This window comes from Leptosomus discolor, chromosome 4 (genome assembly GCF_034619465.1).
Source record: "Leptosomus discolor isolate bLepDis1 chromosome 4, bLepDis1.hap2, whole genome shotgun sequence".
Taxonomy (NCBI): domain Eukaryota; kingdom Metazoa; phylum Chordata; class Aves; order Leptosomiformes; family Leptosomidae; genus Leptosomus; species Leptosomus discolor.
In genome coordinates, this window is record NC_141394.1 from 13,982,483 (window position 1) to 13,999,522 (window position 17,040).

Here is a 17,040-nt window from a genome sequence, read left to right on the forward strand (position 1 = left end):
GAGCGTGAGTTGCAAAGGAAAAACAATAGTTTTTCGGCACATGGTTGACACTGCAACATAAGAGCCAACCTCTGAGGAAAAGCACCGATTTGGATGTGATTTGTACCTCCTTCTGCATTTTTCCAGGTGGGCCAGGCTCTGGCACCTGCCTGTTTACTGCAGGTTAATTCTTTCTATGCCAAATGAAGGTGAGCATCTGCTAGTCTGAATCTCAGAGAGAGACGGATCAGCTGTGTCATAAGAAGGCACGATGGCCCGAACAACCCCATGCAGCGCTACAGGCTTGGGGAGGAGTGGCTGGAGAACTGCCAGGCAGAGAGGGATCTGGGAGTGTTGACTGACAGCCGGCTGAGCATGAGACAGCAGTGTGCCCAGGTGGCCAAGAAGGCCAATGGCGTCCTGGTCTGTATCGGGAATAGTGTTGTCAGCAGGAGCAGGGAGGTGATCGTGCCCCTGTACTTGGCTTTGGTGAGGCCATACCTCGAGTGCTGTGTCCAGTTTTGGAACCCTCTCTACAAGAAGGACATTGAGGTGCTGGAGAGAGTACAGAGGTGGGGAGCATGTCTCATATGAGGAACAGCTGAGGGATCTGGGGCTGTTTAGGCTGGAGAAGAGAAGGCTGAGGGGAGGCCTTATCACTCTCTACAACTACCTGAAAGGAGGTGGTAGCGAGGCGGGGGTTGGTCTGTTCTCCCTAGTAACAAGCGATAGAACAAGGGGAAATGGACTTAAGCTGCACCAGGGGAGGTTCAGGCTGGGTATTAGGAAGAATTTCTTTACTGAAAGGGTTGTCAGGCATTGGAACAGCCTGCCCAGGGAGGTGGTGGAGTCACCCTCCCTGGAGGTGTTTAAGAGATGGGTAGATGTTGTACTCAGGGACATGATTTAGTGGTGTTGGTAGACCTAGGACAAAGGTTGGACTTGATGATCTTGAAGGTTTTTTCCAACTGAAACTGTTCTATGATTCTATGATTCCATTCCATATGTTAGGTGAGGGGAGAAATTTAATGAAATACAACAAGGGCAAGCGTAGAGTCTTGGGAAAGAACAATCCCATGTACCTGTATAGGTCAAGGACTGAGCTGTTAGAGAGTAGCGTAGGGGAATGGGACCTGGGGGTCCTGGTGGACAGCAGGATGACCATGAGCCAGCAACGCGCCCTCGTGGCCAAGAAGGCCAATGGCATCCTGGGGTGTATTAGAAGAAGTGTGGTCAGTAGGTCGAGAGAGGTTTTCCTACCCCTCTACTCTGCCTTGGTGAGACTGCATCTGGAATGTTGTGTCCAGTTCTGGGCCCCTCAGGTCAAGAAGGACAGGGAACTGCTTGAAAGAGTCCAGCACAGAGCCACAAAGATGGTTAAGGGGGTGGAACATCTCCCTTATGATGAAAGGCTGAGGGAGATGGGTCTCTTTAGCTTGGAGAAGAGGAGACTGAGGGGTGACCACATCAATGTTTATAAATACGTAAAGGGCGAGTGTCAGGAGGATGGAGCCAGGCTCTTCTCTGTGATGGCCAATGATAGGAGAAGGGACAACGGGTGCAAGCTGCAGCATAGGAGGTTCCACATTAACATAAGGAAAAACTTTTTCCCTGTGAGGGTGACAGAGCCCTGGAACAGGCTGCCCAGAGAGGTTGTGGAGTCTCCTTCTCTGGAGACATTCAAATCCCACCTGGACTCATTCCTGTGTGACCTGCTGTAGGTGGTCCTGCTCTGGCAGGGGGGTTGGACTAGATGGTATTTTGAGATCACTTCCAACCCCTAACATTCTGTGATTCTGTGATATCAGTTTGGAAGTCGCAGAAAGTTTAAATAAAAATTTAAAAAAAAAAGAGATAAATTCATACATTGATTTGAAGCATGACACTTGTAAAATTGTGGCAACTCCCTCTTGCTTCCATCTAGAGTCTGTCAGGAGAGTAGCTGTACTCTACAGTGTTTTGCACCTTTAGTTGCAGGTAGTAAATTGCCATATTCAAACACTTTGGAACCCTTTTACTGTTACTGAGAAGTATTAATGTTTTAATAACATCATGTGGAAAGTGGTGTTTCAAATTAGAAAGGAAAGACTGTTGCAGGAAATCTTAATGGATTGAGCTGATACTGTGCTAAGCAGTTGTTAAAACATGTTGAAATCCATGCATATAATAAATACAAGCATGAAGGGAAGGTTTTTGGTATCTCAGCAAGGTCCTGGGATTGGAATATCACAAAACTGGGAGTTTGCCATGATTTAGACAGAATTGAGAGATGGAAGGGTTGAGCGGGTTTGGGGGAGGCTTTTAATCTTTTTCAAGTCTTTGAGCAATCTTCACAATTGTGATTGGGAGTGCTACACATCACAAACTTTCCTTGGCACTGGCAGTCTGAAGCCTTTGTAGCTGTGCTGCCTGGAGCTTGTGAAAAAAAGAAGAAAAAAAAAAAAGCAGCTTTGCCCATGTATGACCAAGAACTACCAAGTATTTTTATAAACCATGTCCTTTTTCTATTGCATAGAAATAACAGAAAAACCTGTAAAACCAAGGTACAGTGCCTGATACAGACTGCTGTTATTTTTCTTCCTGAAAATTCAAGTAAGGGCCTAGAAATGGTTCTTCAGAGCAGACCTCAGTGCAGATCTGCAGGAGAACTCAACAACAGCAATGGAAGTAAAGGGAGGTCATACCCAGCAAGGTATCTTTGCATTTTAGGAGGACTTGGAGACAGCTCACTGTGTTGTGACAGGCATGCTCAGTTGCCTTGAAATTTACTAGAGTTTGCACCTCAGCCACTGGGAAACAGCATTGTGTGCTAAATACTTTGGCCTACAGTTACACAAATAAAATCAGATGTCACAATTTGCTTCATAAATATGTCCATCATAATCTTCCCAAGATAGTTTTGAGGACGTGATTATCTCTTTTCAGCTTGCAGAGGGGGTGATTTCTGCATCACTAAAACAGGAGCTATTACAAAAATGAATGTTTGGCATTCTCACTAATGCTCTGGGCAGAAAGTGTTAACTAGCCCATGAGTTTGGGAAAGACAGCAAAGCTCTGTCAGCTGTGCCTGCATCTCTGGTCTCCAGAGTTTCATGTGGGATGCGTTTCATGCATTTTAATTTGAATGTCATGATTTCCATTGTATGAAAAGCAGAGCTTACCAAGTGCAGGTCTGAAGAGCCACCTCAGTATGAGTTTTAGAAAGGGCAGTTGCAGATTTTCCTTATGGGCTCCCTTTCAATGTGTTTGTCAAATCCCAGAGAACCTGCAGTTTGGCAGGAGAATGCAGGGCCATTATGAAGCAATGAGGAAGGAAATGAGCTATGCTGTCTTCAGTATCAGAGTGACACCCATGCTTTTTCCAATCTGTCCAGCATGGTAGGAGCAACTTTCTGCAGAAACAGAAAAGGAAATTGCATCCACAGTCAAGTTACAAGTGAGGTGTCCATGACAGTTAGCTTGGTTCCTTTCCATACAGAAACATCTTTGGCTAGTTCTACAGTTCCTGATCCTTTGCTGAAAGGAATCTGAAACCGGGAAGGATGAGCAAGCACTCATTTGGGTCAGGAATTTGGGTCAGGAAGTACGAGACTAAAGCACAAAGAGGAACAGATGTCTTACTAATGTTCTTCTACCCCAACTCACCTTTCTCTCCTCACCATCTCTTCTAGTCACGTTTCCTGTGAAGGGCTGTGTCAGCAACCAGACCAGCCTGCTTCCCCAGGACACAGGAAGGTTTGGGGGGCACAGTGCATGCATGTGTGGCAATAGAGCAATTTCTGTTCAGCCTCCACAAACTCTGTTCAAGGCCCCAGGGAGATTTTGGAGGTTCCTATGGAGGACAGCTTCATTCCCCAAATGTTTTGCAAGACAGGCCTGACACAATCACTTTAGAGGGTATTTTTTAACTGTTTGGCATGGAATCAGAACCAGGAGGTGGACCAGAGATTAAGATTTGCTGTATGAGTATTGAGCACAGCATAGAGCGGTAATGTCAGAAAATAAAAAGGAATTAATAACAGATGAACAAACAACTGCTTGCTCTATCTTTTCCTGATATTTTGCATGCCATTCAGCTTGTGATGAAAGCAGCAATAATTTGCATCTCTAGGTTTGCTTATTGCTTCCAAACAAGCAGCCTTTTATTTTTTTCTTTGTTTGTTCATTGATTTATTTCTTGTGTAGTGATGAAGCTTATGCTAAATAAAGCAATAGGCAACCATAGACCCAGGCACATAAAGATTTCCACAGATAGGTCATTTGCCTTCAAAGTCAAATCCACTTTAAACTGTTGCTCAATATGAATTATAAGAGTAAATTTAACCAAGCAGCATGACACTTTCATTTTTTTCCCACAGTTTCTGGCCCTGAGAGACCAGTCTGTCCCTTTTCTTGCTTCCATGCCCTATGACTTACCATAGAGCAAGGACAGCAGAGGTAATGTGGTTACATTGGTAGCGGGGAAACGCCACCTTAATCCCATACTGGATATAAGGAGTCTGATTTTCATCTCAAGTTCCAGCGTAAATTGTGGTTAGCTTTGTTTGACCCAGCTGAACTGCTTTTCTCTGTATGAGGTAAATAGTCCCCCAGTTTGCTCTGAATTTCAATGCAGAAGGTACAGCTTAGTGCTTCTGTGTCTCAACTGCCCTATTTAGAAATCACGTTTTCCTATCACGGCAAATGGAAATCTGAGATTCTCAAGACCCCTATTATGGACTGCTGGCTTCACTGAGATTCAATGGAAGCAAGCCAAGAGGCTCTAAAGCAAGCATTATTGGAGTTGAATGATCTCAACAAATTCTATTCATACCCCTGAATAAGACGTGGGTATGTCTTCACAAGGACCCTAGTTCCTTTTGTGGCTTCTGGCAGTTCAGCTTGTGAAAATATGCACGCATCTCTGCTAACTGAAAAGATAAAGGAAAAGCTATTTGCATATCCTCATTGAATACAGAGACCAGCATTCATTTACAATACAAAGCAGTATAAAACTAGGTAATGAATGCAAATGGAAACTTAAAAAAAGACAAAATTAATTGGTAAATTTTAATTGCAAAGTTGTATTATGACACAGTAGCCAGCCGTGGGTCTCGCTTTCTTTTCTGTATTTAATAGTATTGTCTTTCATCCACACTGGGGGAAAGAAAACTGTTGGAGTCAATTTTTCTCAGACCTGCTATGTTGTCATGAAACTTGTATGCTCAAGCAGAGCGAAAGGCAGATCCGTGTCTGCGGTGTGGGCTACAGGCTGTGTGCTATAGCATGATTGGATAAGTCTTCTCATTTATTTGTTGTTCTGTTCCTGTTTTCTTGTTTACCTTCATTTCATTTTTGTTTTCAGTTGACATGTGGTCAGTAGGGTGCATCATGGGAGAAATGATTAAAGGTGCTGTGTTGTTTCCTGGCACTGATCGTATCCTTCCTAGCAGCCGTTTTGGCCTCAGTAGGTGCTTCCAACTCTTTCCTCTCCAGCCCCTTCCTGCTAAACTAGTGCTGACATAGATTTGTACTGTACCTAAAGTGCTGGGTTAAGTCCCATTGCAAAATCCTTGCAAACCAAAATGTCAATAAACCATTACTCCAGTCAGTAAAAGCCTTGGGTGGAAACAGCAGCGAATATAGTGTAAGGAGATGGAAAACAACGTCCTACATGTTTCATTGCAATTGCTTTCTGCAGCCAGTGACCACTTGTTTTAAGTTTTGTTGCTATAAATGTCTCTTTATTAATTTGGCGGGGGGTAGGGGCAGTGTTTCATAAATGACAGGGGTTTTTTAAGTTCAGGTTGTAGCATGGTAGGCACAAGTCACTGTTTACCTCAGGATGGCATGTAAGAGTTTCTGCATTTTAGGAATAAGTTATGATTAACTCAGTCATGACTTTTAAAAATGCTTATTTCTTTGCTTGTTTGCTCTGCAAGTGGTATTGAAGTAGGAAAGTAGGAAAAGGCTTCAGTTTGGGGGACAATTTCTTCTTCCCAAGACTGAAATTATCACTTAATTTTGTAGGAATTTGATGACTCAAAAGACTGAGAATTTCCTTGGAAACTGTTGTAGTGGACTTCAGTCTGTCATCCTTTATTTAAGAATATGTAGCTATTACATGAAAGCAGAATATATTTTTGACATCAACAAGAAGTGATCTATAGATAAATGCATTAAATCAGTGGACAAGGGGTCCAAGCAGACTAGGTATATGTACGTTTTCCCTAGAGACCATTCTGCATTCAGGAGTGAGACAGTCATAATTCTTACTTTATTCAATGCCTTATTAAAGCTTTGATATATACTCTGTTAAACATTTATCAGATTGTGAAAGTGGTTTCTTCTTGTGCACAACAGCAACTGGGCTCCGTGCATGCTTGGTCTAACTCCAGTGATTCACGGTTCATAGGATTACACAAACGAGAAATGGAGATGATCTGTGTACAAGTTTTCCTTCTAATTTACACTGTGTGCTTAGATAACAGAGGAGTTCCAGACATTATTCATTTTTATGTACCTTTCTCTGAACATGTGTGCGTGTACAATTATGTGTATGTGTGTATATTTATAAATACATACTTACTAATTCAATTTAGCACTTTTGACCTCATACACACTTTAAAGGGTTCAATATTTTGATTAAAATGTGGAAAAAAGTAGTATCTGAAGAGCATTGAAGAAATGAAAGCAGGCAATGATAACATTAATATTTTTACACCCTTCTCTAGTAAGATTCTGATTTGTGTTTTGGCCAAAATATTGGATGAGCATATGCATACTGAAATGAACACTAAAATTCCTATGTGCTTTCACATGCGGTGGAGCACATCTCATCCGCATATGTGAAGGTAAACATTTCCCTTCTATGTGTTAATGTAAATCATTAGCACCTATTTGTGCTCCATGAAGATTTGGACAAGGCTGTGCTTCTTTTTTCTGTGATTGTGGAGTGAGAAATTTAAGTGTTGTGGGGGTTAGCATAGTTCAGCGTTGTAATCGGAACTGGGTTTATGTTAATAGACTTATGTTTTGTAAGATATCATTTAAAGAAATCCCCAAGTCAGTACAAAAAGAATTGAACATGTCTTATTTAGCGCTTCAAAAACTGGTTTGACACAGCTGCATACTTGTTAAAAAGAAATCACGCAACGCATTAAACCATTATGTGCTGTTTATTATTGCAATAACCCCACAGAACTTGGTGTTACCAGCTGCTCACTTGTTTGGGATTGTTCTGTAATTGAGTTCACGTTCTTCGTTTGTATTTATAATACGTTGCTAAATTTGCACTGTGTTTTGTGTACCACTGTGCTTTTCTTCTGCTGTTCCACGACTGTCTATTCTGTGAACAGAGAATGATGCTATTGCTTTATTTCAGCCCACTGAGCATCCCTCCTCAAAGCCACCTCTTCTCCAAATCCATCCTCCCCAACCTCTTCCCTGCTGCTGAGCAGCAGCTGGCAGGAGTTCAGCACTTCTTACTCCTGTGCCCATCTGTGCAGCTGAAAACCAGTCAGAAAGCCGCAAAAGCAGACCCAGCCTGCTGAGACTGATGACCTCGTGGCATCTTCTTCCTTAATTCTGCATAGGAAATGCTTTGCGTTTTTATTGAAAAAAAAAAAGATTAATTCTTTACAGGTGTGATGGAGTTGGGCAGCTGTATAATCCCATCAGCAGGGACTATGAGCCGTAAGAGCCTGAAGGCAGCATACTTAAGGATGTATTTAAGTGAACAAGGAGCAAGAGTAATTAGAAATCTGTTTCTTTAAAAAAAAAAAAAAAAAAAAAAAAGGAAAAAAAGCTTCCTTTTCAACATAAAATGAGTGTAAAATGGGTTAAGACTGGCAGTGTACCAGAATTTGTTATCAGCAATTTTTTCTTCACAGGCAGTGCTTTATTTCACAACCACGCTGTGATTTGAAGAGTATTTAATATGAATTTATGTCAATTTTTATGCATAAATATCTGTGAAAAGCAGTTTTGAAATGGAAAGATTGAATATTCATAAGAAATGCATCTATCAGTCATATATTTGACTGCAAACTTTACTATTTGCCATTTTTCAGTGGTTAAGGAGTGCAGGTCATTTGACATCGTTTCTGTTTACAGAACTAAATAGTCTGTTCAGCTAACTTAAACAACTTCTGCAGCAAAATAGAGACATCTTCCACAGATGTGGAAAATTCACAAGCAGAAAGGAAATGTCTTTGAGTAAGTGCAAAGTGGAGTGCTTAGCTGGGCTGCAGCTCTCTTCCACTCCTTTAACCATCTGAATTCACTGAAATCGCTTGGCTGGAGCTGAGTACACAATCCACTTCTATTCTTTTTTAAAATCCTGTTGTGAGTGAATGCTTTGCAGTGTCCAAAATTCTTTTTTTTAAATGTTATATGAAACTTCTTTCCAAAATTAACAGGCATAGTTCTGCTTAGAGAGACACTATTATCATGAAGCTTGGATATACTAGTGCCTCAAGCAAGGAGAAAATGGCAACACGGTCTGTTGTGTTGCCTCAGAAGCGATTTAGAAAGTTGATTGTGCCTGTGAGTCGGCTCTTATTCCTTGTGTTTTTCTCAAAATTTTATGAGGGAGACTGTTGCTCTTTTCTCACCACTGCATAAACGATCTGAAGGAGTTAAGAAAGTGCCTTAGTCTTCTGGTGAGCTGTGAAAGTGGTAGTTATACATGGATTTTTAATTTTTTTTTTTAAACTGCTGAATGCATTTTGAGCAGACAAGGAAGAATATGCCTTTAAATCCTGTAGTTGGGAATGCTTAGGGAGACAAGTATATATATTCAGTAGAGAGATTTAAGGTTAGTGTGCTGTCAGCTTCTCTTAGCATAAACTGCAGATGGCCATACAAGCTATCACTTACAGAGCCTTATTACAACTGCAATCATGTTATGCATGTCACAGAGATTGGGGTATTGGGATTTTATGCACAGTTTTGCAGTTCATTTAGAAGGTATTTAACAATGGTAATGTTCATAGGCTGCCTCTTAGGCTAGGTACATGATCACCATGCATCCAGCTGTATATGTTACAAAGACAGCAGTGTACCACAACAGAAGACTCTAGAAGCCTAGAAACAGCCTGGAGTACTACAAGTAGATACTGCAATGGTGAGGAGACGTCCACGAGGGAAATGGTAGTACTTATCCAACAGCAAGATTGCAGTCCTGTGCTGCAATATCTGGATTATCCACTAAGCACTGATTTGCTTGCTGCTGTGTAAGCAAAGATGCTCAGCAACTGAATCAAATGCCAGCTAAAAAAAATAGCAGTTGAAAATTTTAGTGAAGGTGTCATCATAGATATAAATCCGAAGGGTTAAAGACAGCTACACAACCAAGACTGGTATCTCCTAACTTCTGAATGATCAGTAGCAATCTTTTGAAGTAATTTTATTTCTGCTACAAGTTGTTTTTATTACTACCACATGTTCTATTATAGCATATAAATAGCAACTACTGTTTTTACACTTGCAAAATATTTCCTGTTACATTTGTTATACAAATGCCACGTTATTCTCAAAGCATTCACCTTGGCACAGAAAATGCACTAGCTGTCTTGTCAGATGCTAGCACTTTCTATTTCTTCTGTGTGTTTTTTATAAACTGGATTGACATCAGTATGTAAATTATATGACTGTGGAAAAAAATATGTACCTGACACTGATGTTTCCCACAGTGAAGCTGGTTAGTTTGGTTTTTATTAACAGATTTATTTACAAAAAAAAAAGTCCTATTTAAAAAACCTGAAAAATAGTTCAGCTATCAGCTTTGCTGGTGTGAAAATTTGGTGTTGGGGAGGGAAATACAGAACTGCTCGCAGTAATTATTCAAATTTTGAGAAGTTAGGAGCATCAAAAATTTGTACGCAATGCAGTTAGTTTTCATTGGTGGAACGTTCATATTTAAGGAGAAAACTATCAGAAAGCTGGTTTCCTTAACATCTTGAGATTGAAAAGGGATTAATTTACCCTGTATGCCTGTAATGAAGGAAGAACTTCCATGTCCATTTTGGTTTTGTTGTGCCTACCTTAACAAAAGCAAGAGTTGACATGCCCTAGCCCTAGCCATCTCCAGAAGAGCACATTTAGCCAGAAAGAGCAAATCCTGCTCCAGTGCAGTACAGCTAGTGTAGATGTGCGCTCGCAGCCCAGGAAGCCAATCACATCCTGGGCTGCATCAAAAGAAGGGTGGCCAGCAGGTTGAGGGAGGGGATTCTCTCCCTCTACTCTGCCCTCATGAGACCCCGCCTGCAGTGGTGTGTTCAGCTCTGGGGCTCCCAGCATAAGACAGACATGGACCTGCTTGAGCGGATCCAGAGGAGGGCCATGAAGATGATCAGGTGGCTGGAGCACCTCCCCTATGAGGACAGGCTGAGAGAGTTGGGGTTGTTCAGCCTGGAGAAGAGAAGGCTCCGGGGAGACCTTATTGCAGCCTCCCAGTACTTAAAGGGAGCCTACAGGAAAGGTGGGGAGGGACTCTTGATCAGGGAGTGTAGTGATAGGACGACAGATAATGGTTTCAAACTGAAAGAGGGGAGATTTAGATATTAGGAAGAAATTCTTTACTGTGAGGGTGGTGAGACACTGGAACAGGTTGTCCAGAGAAGCTGTGGCCGCCCCGTCCCTGACAGTGTTCAAGGCCAGGTTGGATGGGGCTTTGAGCAACCTGGTCTAGTGGAAGGTGACCCTGCCCATGGTGGGGGGGTTAGAACTAGATGATCTTTAAGGTCCCTTCCAACCCAAACCTTTCTATGACTCTATGTGCTGCTTAATAGGTGAAGAAAGTGGAGTCCAGTATGCTGGGCAGGGAAGCATGATTCCCACCATTGCCACCACCATCCAGCACAATTCCAGAAGCTCTGTTATAAACGGGGATTTTGGCAGAATTACTTGTTTTCCACATCACAATCCACAGATATTGTGCGAGGAGGATTTTAGGAAGAGGCTTTTGTAGCACAGCCACACTTTGGAGTAGTGTGGAAAAGAACCATTGGTCTCTGGTGATCGCTTGGCTGTAAAGATTTGCAACAGGAGATTCCCCACCACCACCCTTTTTCAGGAAAAGAAACGTGAACAATTACAGTAAGTTATTGCTAAATGTTAAATGGCTGAGCACTGACAAGTTTCTGACTACCAGGGAAGAATGAACAAGCTTAACTATATGTGCATCATAGTATGCTGTTATTTGTATTGCAGTAGAACTAAAACATCCTGTTACAAACTACTTCTGTAAAACCTTGCTGTTGAACGTAAGGAAAATATGATCCTTCACTCAAAAAAAAAAATTATAGAATGAGAAGGTGTTGTGGTTTGAGCCTACCCTACCACTCGCTCACTCCTACCCCTTGCTCACCCCTACCCGTCCCCTGAGAGACTGGGAGGAGAAAATGCAACCAAAAAAGGTTTGAGGCTCGAGGCAAACGACAGGGAGGGCTCACTCTCCAGTTATGGTCACAGGCAAAAAGACAGACTCAACTTGGGCATAACATCATACATTTAATACAAAACAACCACCACCATCAAGGAGAACAGGAGATACAACCACGTCTTAAATACAACACACCTCCCCACCCCCAACCCCTCCGGTCTTCCCGGGCTCAGCTCTGCTCCCTCTTCCCCCCCAGCAGCGCAGGGGGCAGGGAATGGGGGTCCCAGTCCGGCCGGCACAAGGGGTCTCCGCTGCTCCTTCCCCCTCAGGGAGAGGGGCCCTCGCAGCCCTCCCCTGCCCCACCGCGGGGTCCCTCTCCCGGCAGACATTCCTCCTCCCGCTGCCCCAACGCGAGTCCTTCCCGCGGGGCCGCAGCTCCCCAGAACCCCCCAGCGCGGGTCCCTCCCGGGGCTGCCGCCCTCCCACCGACGGGCGGCTCCAGCGCGGCCGCAGTCGCGGCTGCTCCGGGCCCGGTCCCTGCTCCTCCGGCCCGGGGCCCTCCGCGGGCTGCAGGGCGACCTCTGGGCCACCGCTGGGCTCCAGGGGCTGCAGGGGCTCAGCCGCCACCCCCCCGCGGGCCGCAGGGGAACCCCTGCCCCGGCACAGCTCCCCCTCTCCTGCCTCACTGACCGGGGTGTCCGCAGGGATGTCTCTCTCCCACCCCCCTTCTCTCACCCACTCACCGACCCAGACAGACAAAACGACAGCAGACAATCCACAGGTTCTTTCACTCTTAAATAGTTATTCGCAGAGGCGCCATTGGCCTGGCCTTGGCCAGAGGCGGGTCCGAAATTGGAGCCGGGGGAGCTTCTGGAAGCCTCTTACAGGAGCTCTCTCCGTAGCCCCCTCCCCCGATACCAAAACCGTAGCAAAACCCTACCAGACACCACACCACCACAGAAGGAGAAAGAAAAATTATTACCATTTTGAGGCTAGCTAGCTTAAGTATGAAGACAACAATTTGTTGTCTAAATTTCATTTTTTAATTATAAGCTATTAATTTGTAGAAATGCTTTTAATATTTTCTGATTGAGACAGAGAAGTATTGTAAATTTTCCGTTATAGCCAACCTCCATTTCCATAGTTTGAATATTGGCAGAAATGTAATTTAACTGAAGTCTGCAGGACAAGTGGGAGAACAAAATGGTGGTCCGTAATTCACACTCATGAAATACATTGCATCAATGGGAACAGAAACAACAGTAATAGTAAGCTTTCAACTTGTACCTCTAAATAGATCATGTCACTGTGAAATCTGATTTTTTTTCTGTAGAAATACTTTATTGTGCATTCAAAGTATTATTTTCCCATTAGAAATATTGTGTGTGTGCTTCAGAAAAATACACCTCTTAATCTGCAGTTCAGATTCTGGTTATTTTTGAAGTAAATAACCAAGTATTTAGAAAGCAAAGGAGAACAATCCTTAAGACAATATTAGAGTGCAAAGAGAAAAGGTGATTGGGAAGCTTGAGGCAACCTGAGGCCTCACTTGATAAATCTTCATTCAAAAGATACACATTTTGGACCTATTTTCTTAAATACGTTTTTTTGCTGTAATTTTGTATGGACATCTTAATGTTAGTGAAAGTGCCACAGTGTTAGTGCCAGGGACAAACTAATAAATCCAGGTTAGATCCCTTCTTCTGTCTTAAGTCATACTGATGCTATTGTATGTAGTTGACACATTTTCCTTGATCCTGTCTGGGGCAAGGGACAGCTGATGTGATTCAAATAGCTTTAAAGCAGATATTTCATCATCTTTCAGAGTTTTGGGTTGTAATTCTTCCAACTTCCAGTCTGTCCAACATTTGCTTAATTTCCAGGGGAAAACAGGGTCTTCTGTTAGCAGAAGTTTTTCTTCTTTAAGTTTTTTTTTTTTCACTCAAGTACAGGTTAATCTTTTTTGGCCTGGGAAATTTCTGTCTGAATTATGTGATCATTAACTTGTCGTACCATTTTTTCAGTTGGTGTCCAAATAACATCTGTAGTCACAGTCACTCATTGGTCAATGTAACCTAGGTTGAGACTAGGATTGTTCTATAGTAACATTTGTTTTCTGAAGAATTACTGAAGTTAATCGTCACTGTCAGCTAGAGAATGCTTCTTCTCTTTGCTTCAACAAGTAGACCTCAGATCTTTTTCAAAACTTTTATTATTTTTAATCTCATACTATGACGGGTACAACCTCTCATCGTCAGATGCACCACAGATGCATTACAGCTGATGACTGTATAAAACATGACAATGAAGTGGAGCTGGACTAGTATTCAGCAAGAACATTCTTGCACGTTTTCATGTGTTGGACCTCAGAATATAATCAACTGCTAGTAAAGCCTAGGTAAGCGGAGAAACACTACTAGACAGAAAATATGTGTGTCCATCTGACTGAAAAATGGTTTGTCTCCGCCAGCTCTCTCTTTGCTATTGCTATTATTAGGAGAAAAAAACAGGTCCTGAGTGGTCCATCATGTCAATTTGTGTGTATGTGTATAGATACATATGAAGAGCAAATTAATGTATTTTATATAAGGGGTTTTGGCAGTATTTGAGCAGCATAAGTCAGAAATAATACAGTAAAGAAGCACGATTATCTATTCAGATCATTCAGCTACTCAAAACTAGTCCCTGAAATTGCTGAGTTGTAAAGCTTGCAAATTTTGGCCCTTGCTGTAAGCCAGGGCTGCAAAAACTCCAATGCCGTCCTCCTGCAAATCAAAGCTAGTCAAGGAGTGGAACGTGGTCACTCTGCCAGCTCCCTTGGCTGTGGCTGTTGTCTTTGCACTGGTGACTCACGAAGCTTCTTCCACCTCTTAAAACCTTCTAATTGCAGGTGGTAGCCTGCTTGTCTGTTGTCTCTTAGAGCGTTTCCATCAGCTTAGAAGAAATGTGTGCAGCAGGCACTGGCCTGTTGCCTGAGGATTCTCCTTCTCTCCTCTCCATCACTATTGACACTGGTTCCCACCATGCACGGCCTATTCTGGGAGATTTTTTTACTCCTTTTTCCTCATTGCACACATCCAGAGCATCTTACTGCATCTTCCCTCTCAACATATCCAAGTCCCACAACATTCTGTAATCCCAAAGATCTCTTTTTGGCCTTCATTAAATGCCTGAGAGATGGTTAACTTGCTCTGTACAAGCATAAGCTTCTGACCTCTGCTTCAAAGCAAGTCCTGTATTTGGCCCTCCTTGTTTATCAAATGGCCTTCACTCAGTCTGCACAAGTAATGCTTCCAGTGATGCTTTTACAGCTTGGCTTTCTCACTCATTTAGCTTCCCCTAGCACAATTAACAGCACCTTCATTTCTGTATTCTCTGTTCTCTGCAAAGCACGTACACACTGTATTTTCAAGTTCCTCAGAAGGACTCCTTCTGAAATAGCCCAGCCAGCAAACCATGAGGTGTGTTAGCTTGGATACATTTAAAATGTCAAAACACTTATTTTCTAATAAAATGTTTAATGAACTATTCAGGCTACTCTTGGAGCAGCTGTAGTGTTGGATAACTTTATTGTTGTTACAATTCTTTCGTTTTCTGTTGAGAAAAGATATTTTTCACAGACAACACAAGATATATACAACCTATGGAGTGTATGTGTGGGAGGGGCTGTTCTACATAAATCTTTGATTTAGTGTAAAAAATGAAATTTATTCAGAAAAATCATTATAGACCACTGCTATTTCTAGCAACCTTTTTCAATTGAAGTTAAAACCATTCAAAACACTGTTTCAGCATTCTTAAAGCGTACGTTTAAATTGTTTTCATTCCTTTAAACACTTTTGATTAGTAAAGATGCAATTTTTAAATGAATTACTTGATTTTTGTTTAAACAAGACAGTTCAGGTGAACCCAAGCTAAGTCTGTCTTGAATTTTCAAGGTATGTGAAAATACTAGGTTTCCAGTTCCCTAAACTTAAACACTTCTTTGAAAATCTGAAATTGATACTGCACCAAAGAGCTAGTTTTTGCCTGACTTTTTTTTTTTTTTTTTCTTGTTATCTTAATTCTGTTGACCTGATTTCTCTCCTAGATTGTAAGGAACCATCTTTAGTATTTGGGAAACTCCCCCACACCTATGACACTCATGACAATAATAGCTTAGAAGAACAATGTAAAAAAAGAAAAGTCTGTGCTTAAATACTTTGAATGTTTGTCTTTTAAAAGCTTTTTATTGCCAGTATGTTCTTAACAAACAAAACTCCCTTCATCACGTTGCTTAACATCAATGTACCCATGGCTGCATGTACGCTTCCTTTTTTTTTTATGCTATCATCAGTTTCTTACCACTCTGAATTAGGTACTGTGATGTAGAGATGGTTCTGATTTTATAGACACTTGCTTAATAATTATTCTCTTTTTTTGGCACAGTAAAGCTTGCTCTGAATATGGCTGGAAGAGCTGCATAACACCTATCAGTTGCCTAATTGTTATCAAGAAACTAAAAAAATCAACACCAAAACAAACAAACAGTAACTCAGTACAAGTTGCCTTAATACAATTTCTTTTTCAGCGTGAGAGCCTGTTTCTTATTAGTCAGTAACAGTTTTGCAATGTAGCCACCACATTTGCAGTTAAAGAGAAACATCTGTCTATACCTGAGGCATCATTTGTCTGTAGAAAGTGGGTCCCAGTGCATTCTTGTAAAATCAAACAAATTGCTTTAGAGCTGTTACTGGTTGGGTGGTTTTAGCAAAATTAGCACCAATAAAGTTATTGGAGGGAGTAAACATACAAGCACAAGGCAAAAGAGCTGAAGGTAACTTTTATCCCATGCAGAACTCCTTTGAGCCAGCTGGGTCTCACCCTCCGCAGACTGACTAGAGCGGGCAGGTGAACATGTCCTTCTTCCCTGCTGTGCCCGTGTAGCCAAGGTGACATAGAGGCAGTTACCTGCATGTAAAAAAAAGCGAGCGCAAGTCATTGGATTGCAAGTTAAGGATAAAAATGGTAACAAGTGTTGATCTGGAAAGAGGAAGCTATGTGTTTTCCCGTGGTGGTTTTAGGATTGCACAACGCCCTCAAGTAGGTATAGTTGTGAGAGACAGTTTTGTGCTTCGCAAGCTGTAGGACCTGCACGCAAAATGATGAAAAAAGATAGTGACTGTAAAGATGTTATGAAGGGAATTAAATACCTCTGAGGATTCCCAGAGAACACTTAAAACAGAAATGTCAGGAGACTATACTGGGTTTTGCATTTTGTTTTCCTTAACTACTTACTGATGTTCAGATATTGATCAGTGGAATAAAGTTATTGAGCAGCTGGGAACACCCTGTCCAGAATTTATGAAGAAGCTGCAACCGACGGTACGGAACTATGTTGAGAACAGACCCAAGTACGCTGGCCTCACTTTCCCCAAACTTTTTCCAGACTCTCTCTTCCCAGCTGACTCAGAACACAACAAACTCAAAGGTATGGCGGACATATGGTATGTGGTTCACATGTCAACAGCTACAATGCAATGAAGGTTGTTTTCAATTTTACTTCTCTCTGGTTGCACTCCCTTTTAATGCAATTAGTTGCAGACATGAATGGCTGCTTGGGTTTTGTTCAGCTGAGAGGCAGCTTTTGGAAATGATTTTTGGAGACCTTGGTGCCTGGGCAGTCAAAGCAACACACATTATCACTGCTGCGTGTT

The 17,040-nt window shown here is 42.1% G+C and overlaps 1 protein-coding gene across 4 annotated transcripts in view; it reads left to right on the forward strand.

Moving 5' to 3' along the window:
• Positions 1-17,040, forward strand: part of MAPK10 (mitogen-activated protein kinase 10) — a 92,971-nt gene that overhangs the window by 50,228 nt on the left and 25,703 nt on the right. For 2 of the 4 annotated variants that reach the window (XM_086464728.1, XM_086464729.1), the window contains 2 exons: positions 5,324-5,395; positions 16,632-16,814. In XM_086464728.1, coding sequence (XP_086320854.1) covers positions 5,324-5,395; positions 16,632-16,814 — 255 coding nt within the window. The remainder of the gene's footprint in view (positions 1-5,323; positions 5,396-16,631; positions 16,815-17,040) is intronic. The other 2 variants (XM_086464727.1, XM_086464730.1) reach the window with 2 other exon arrangements.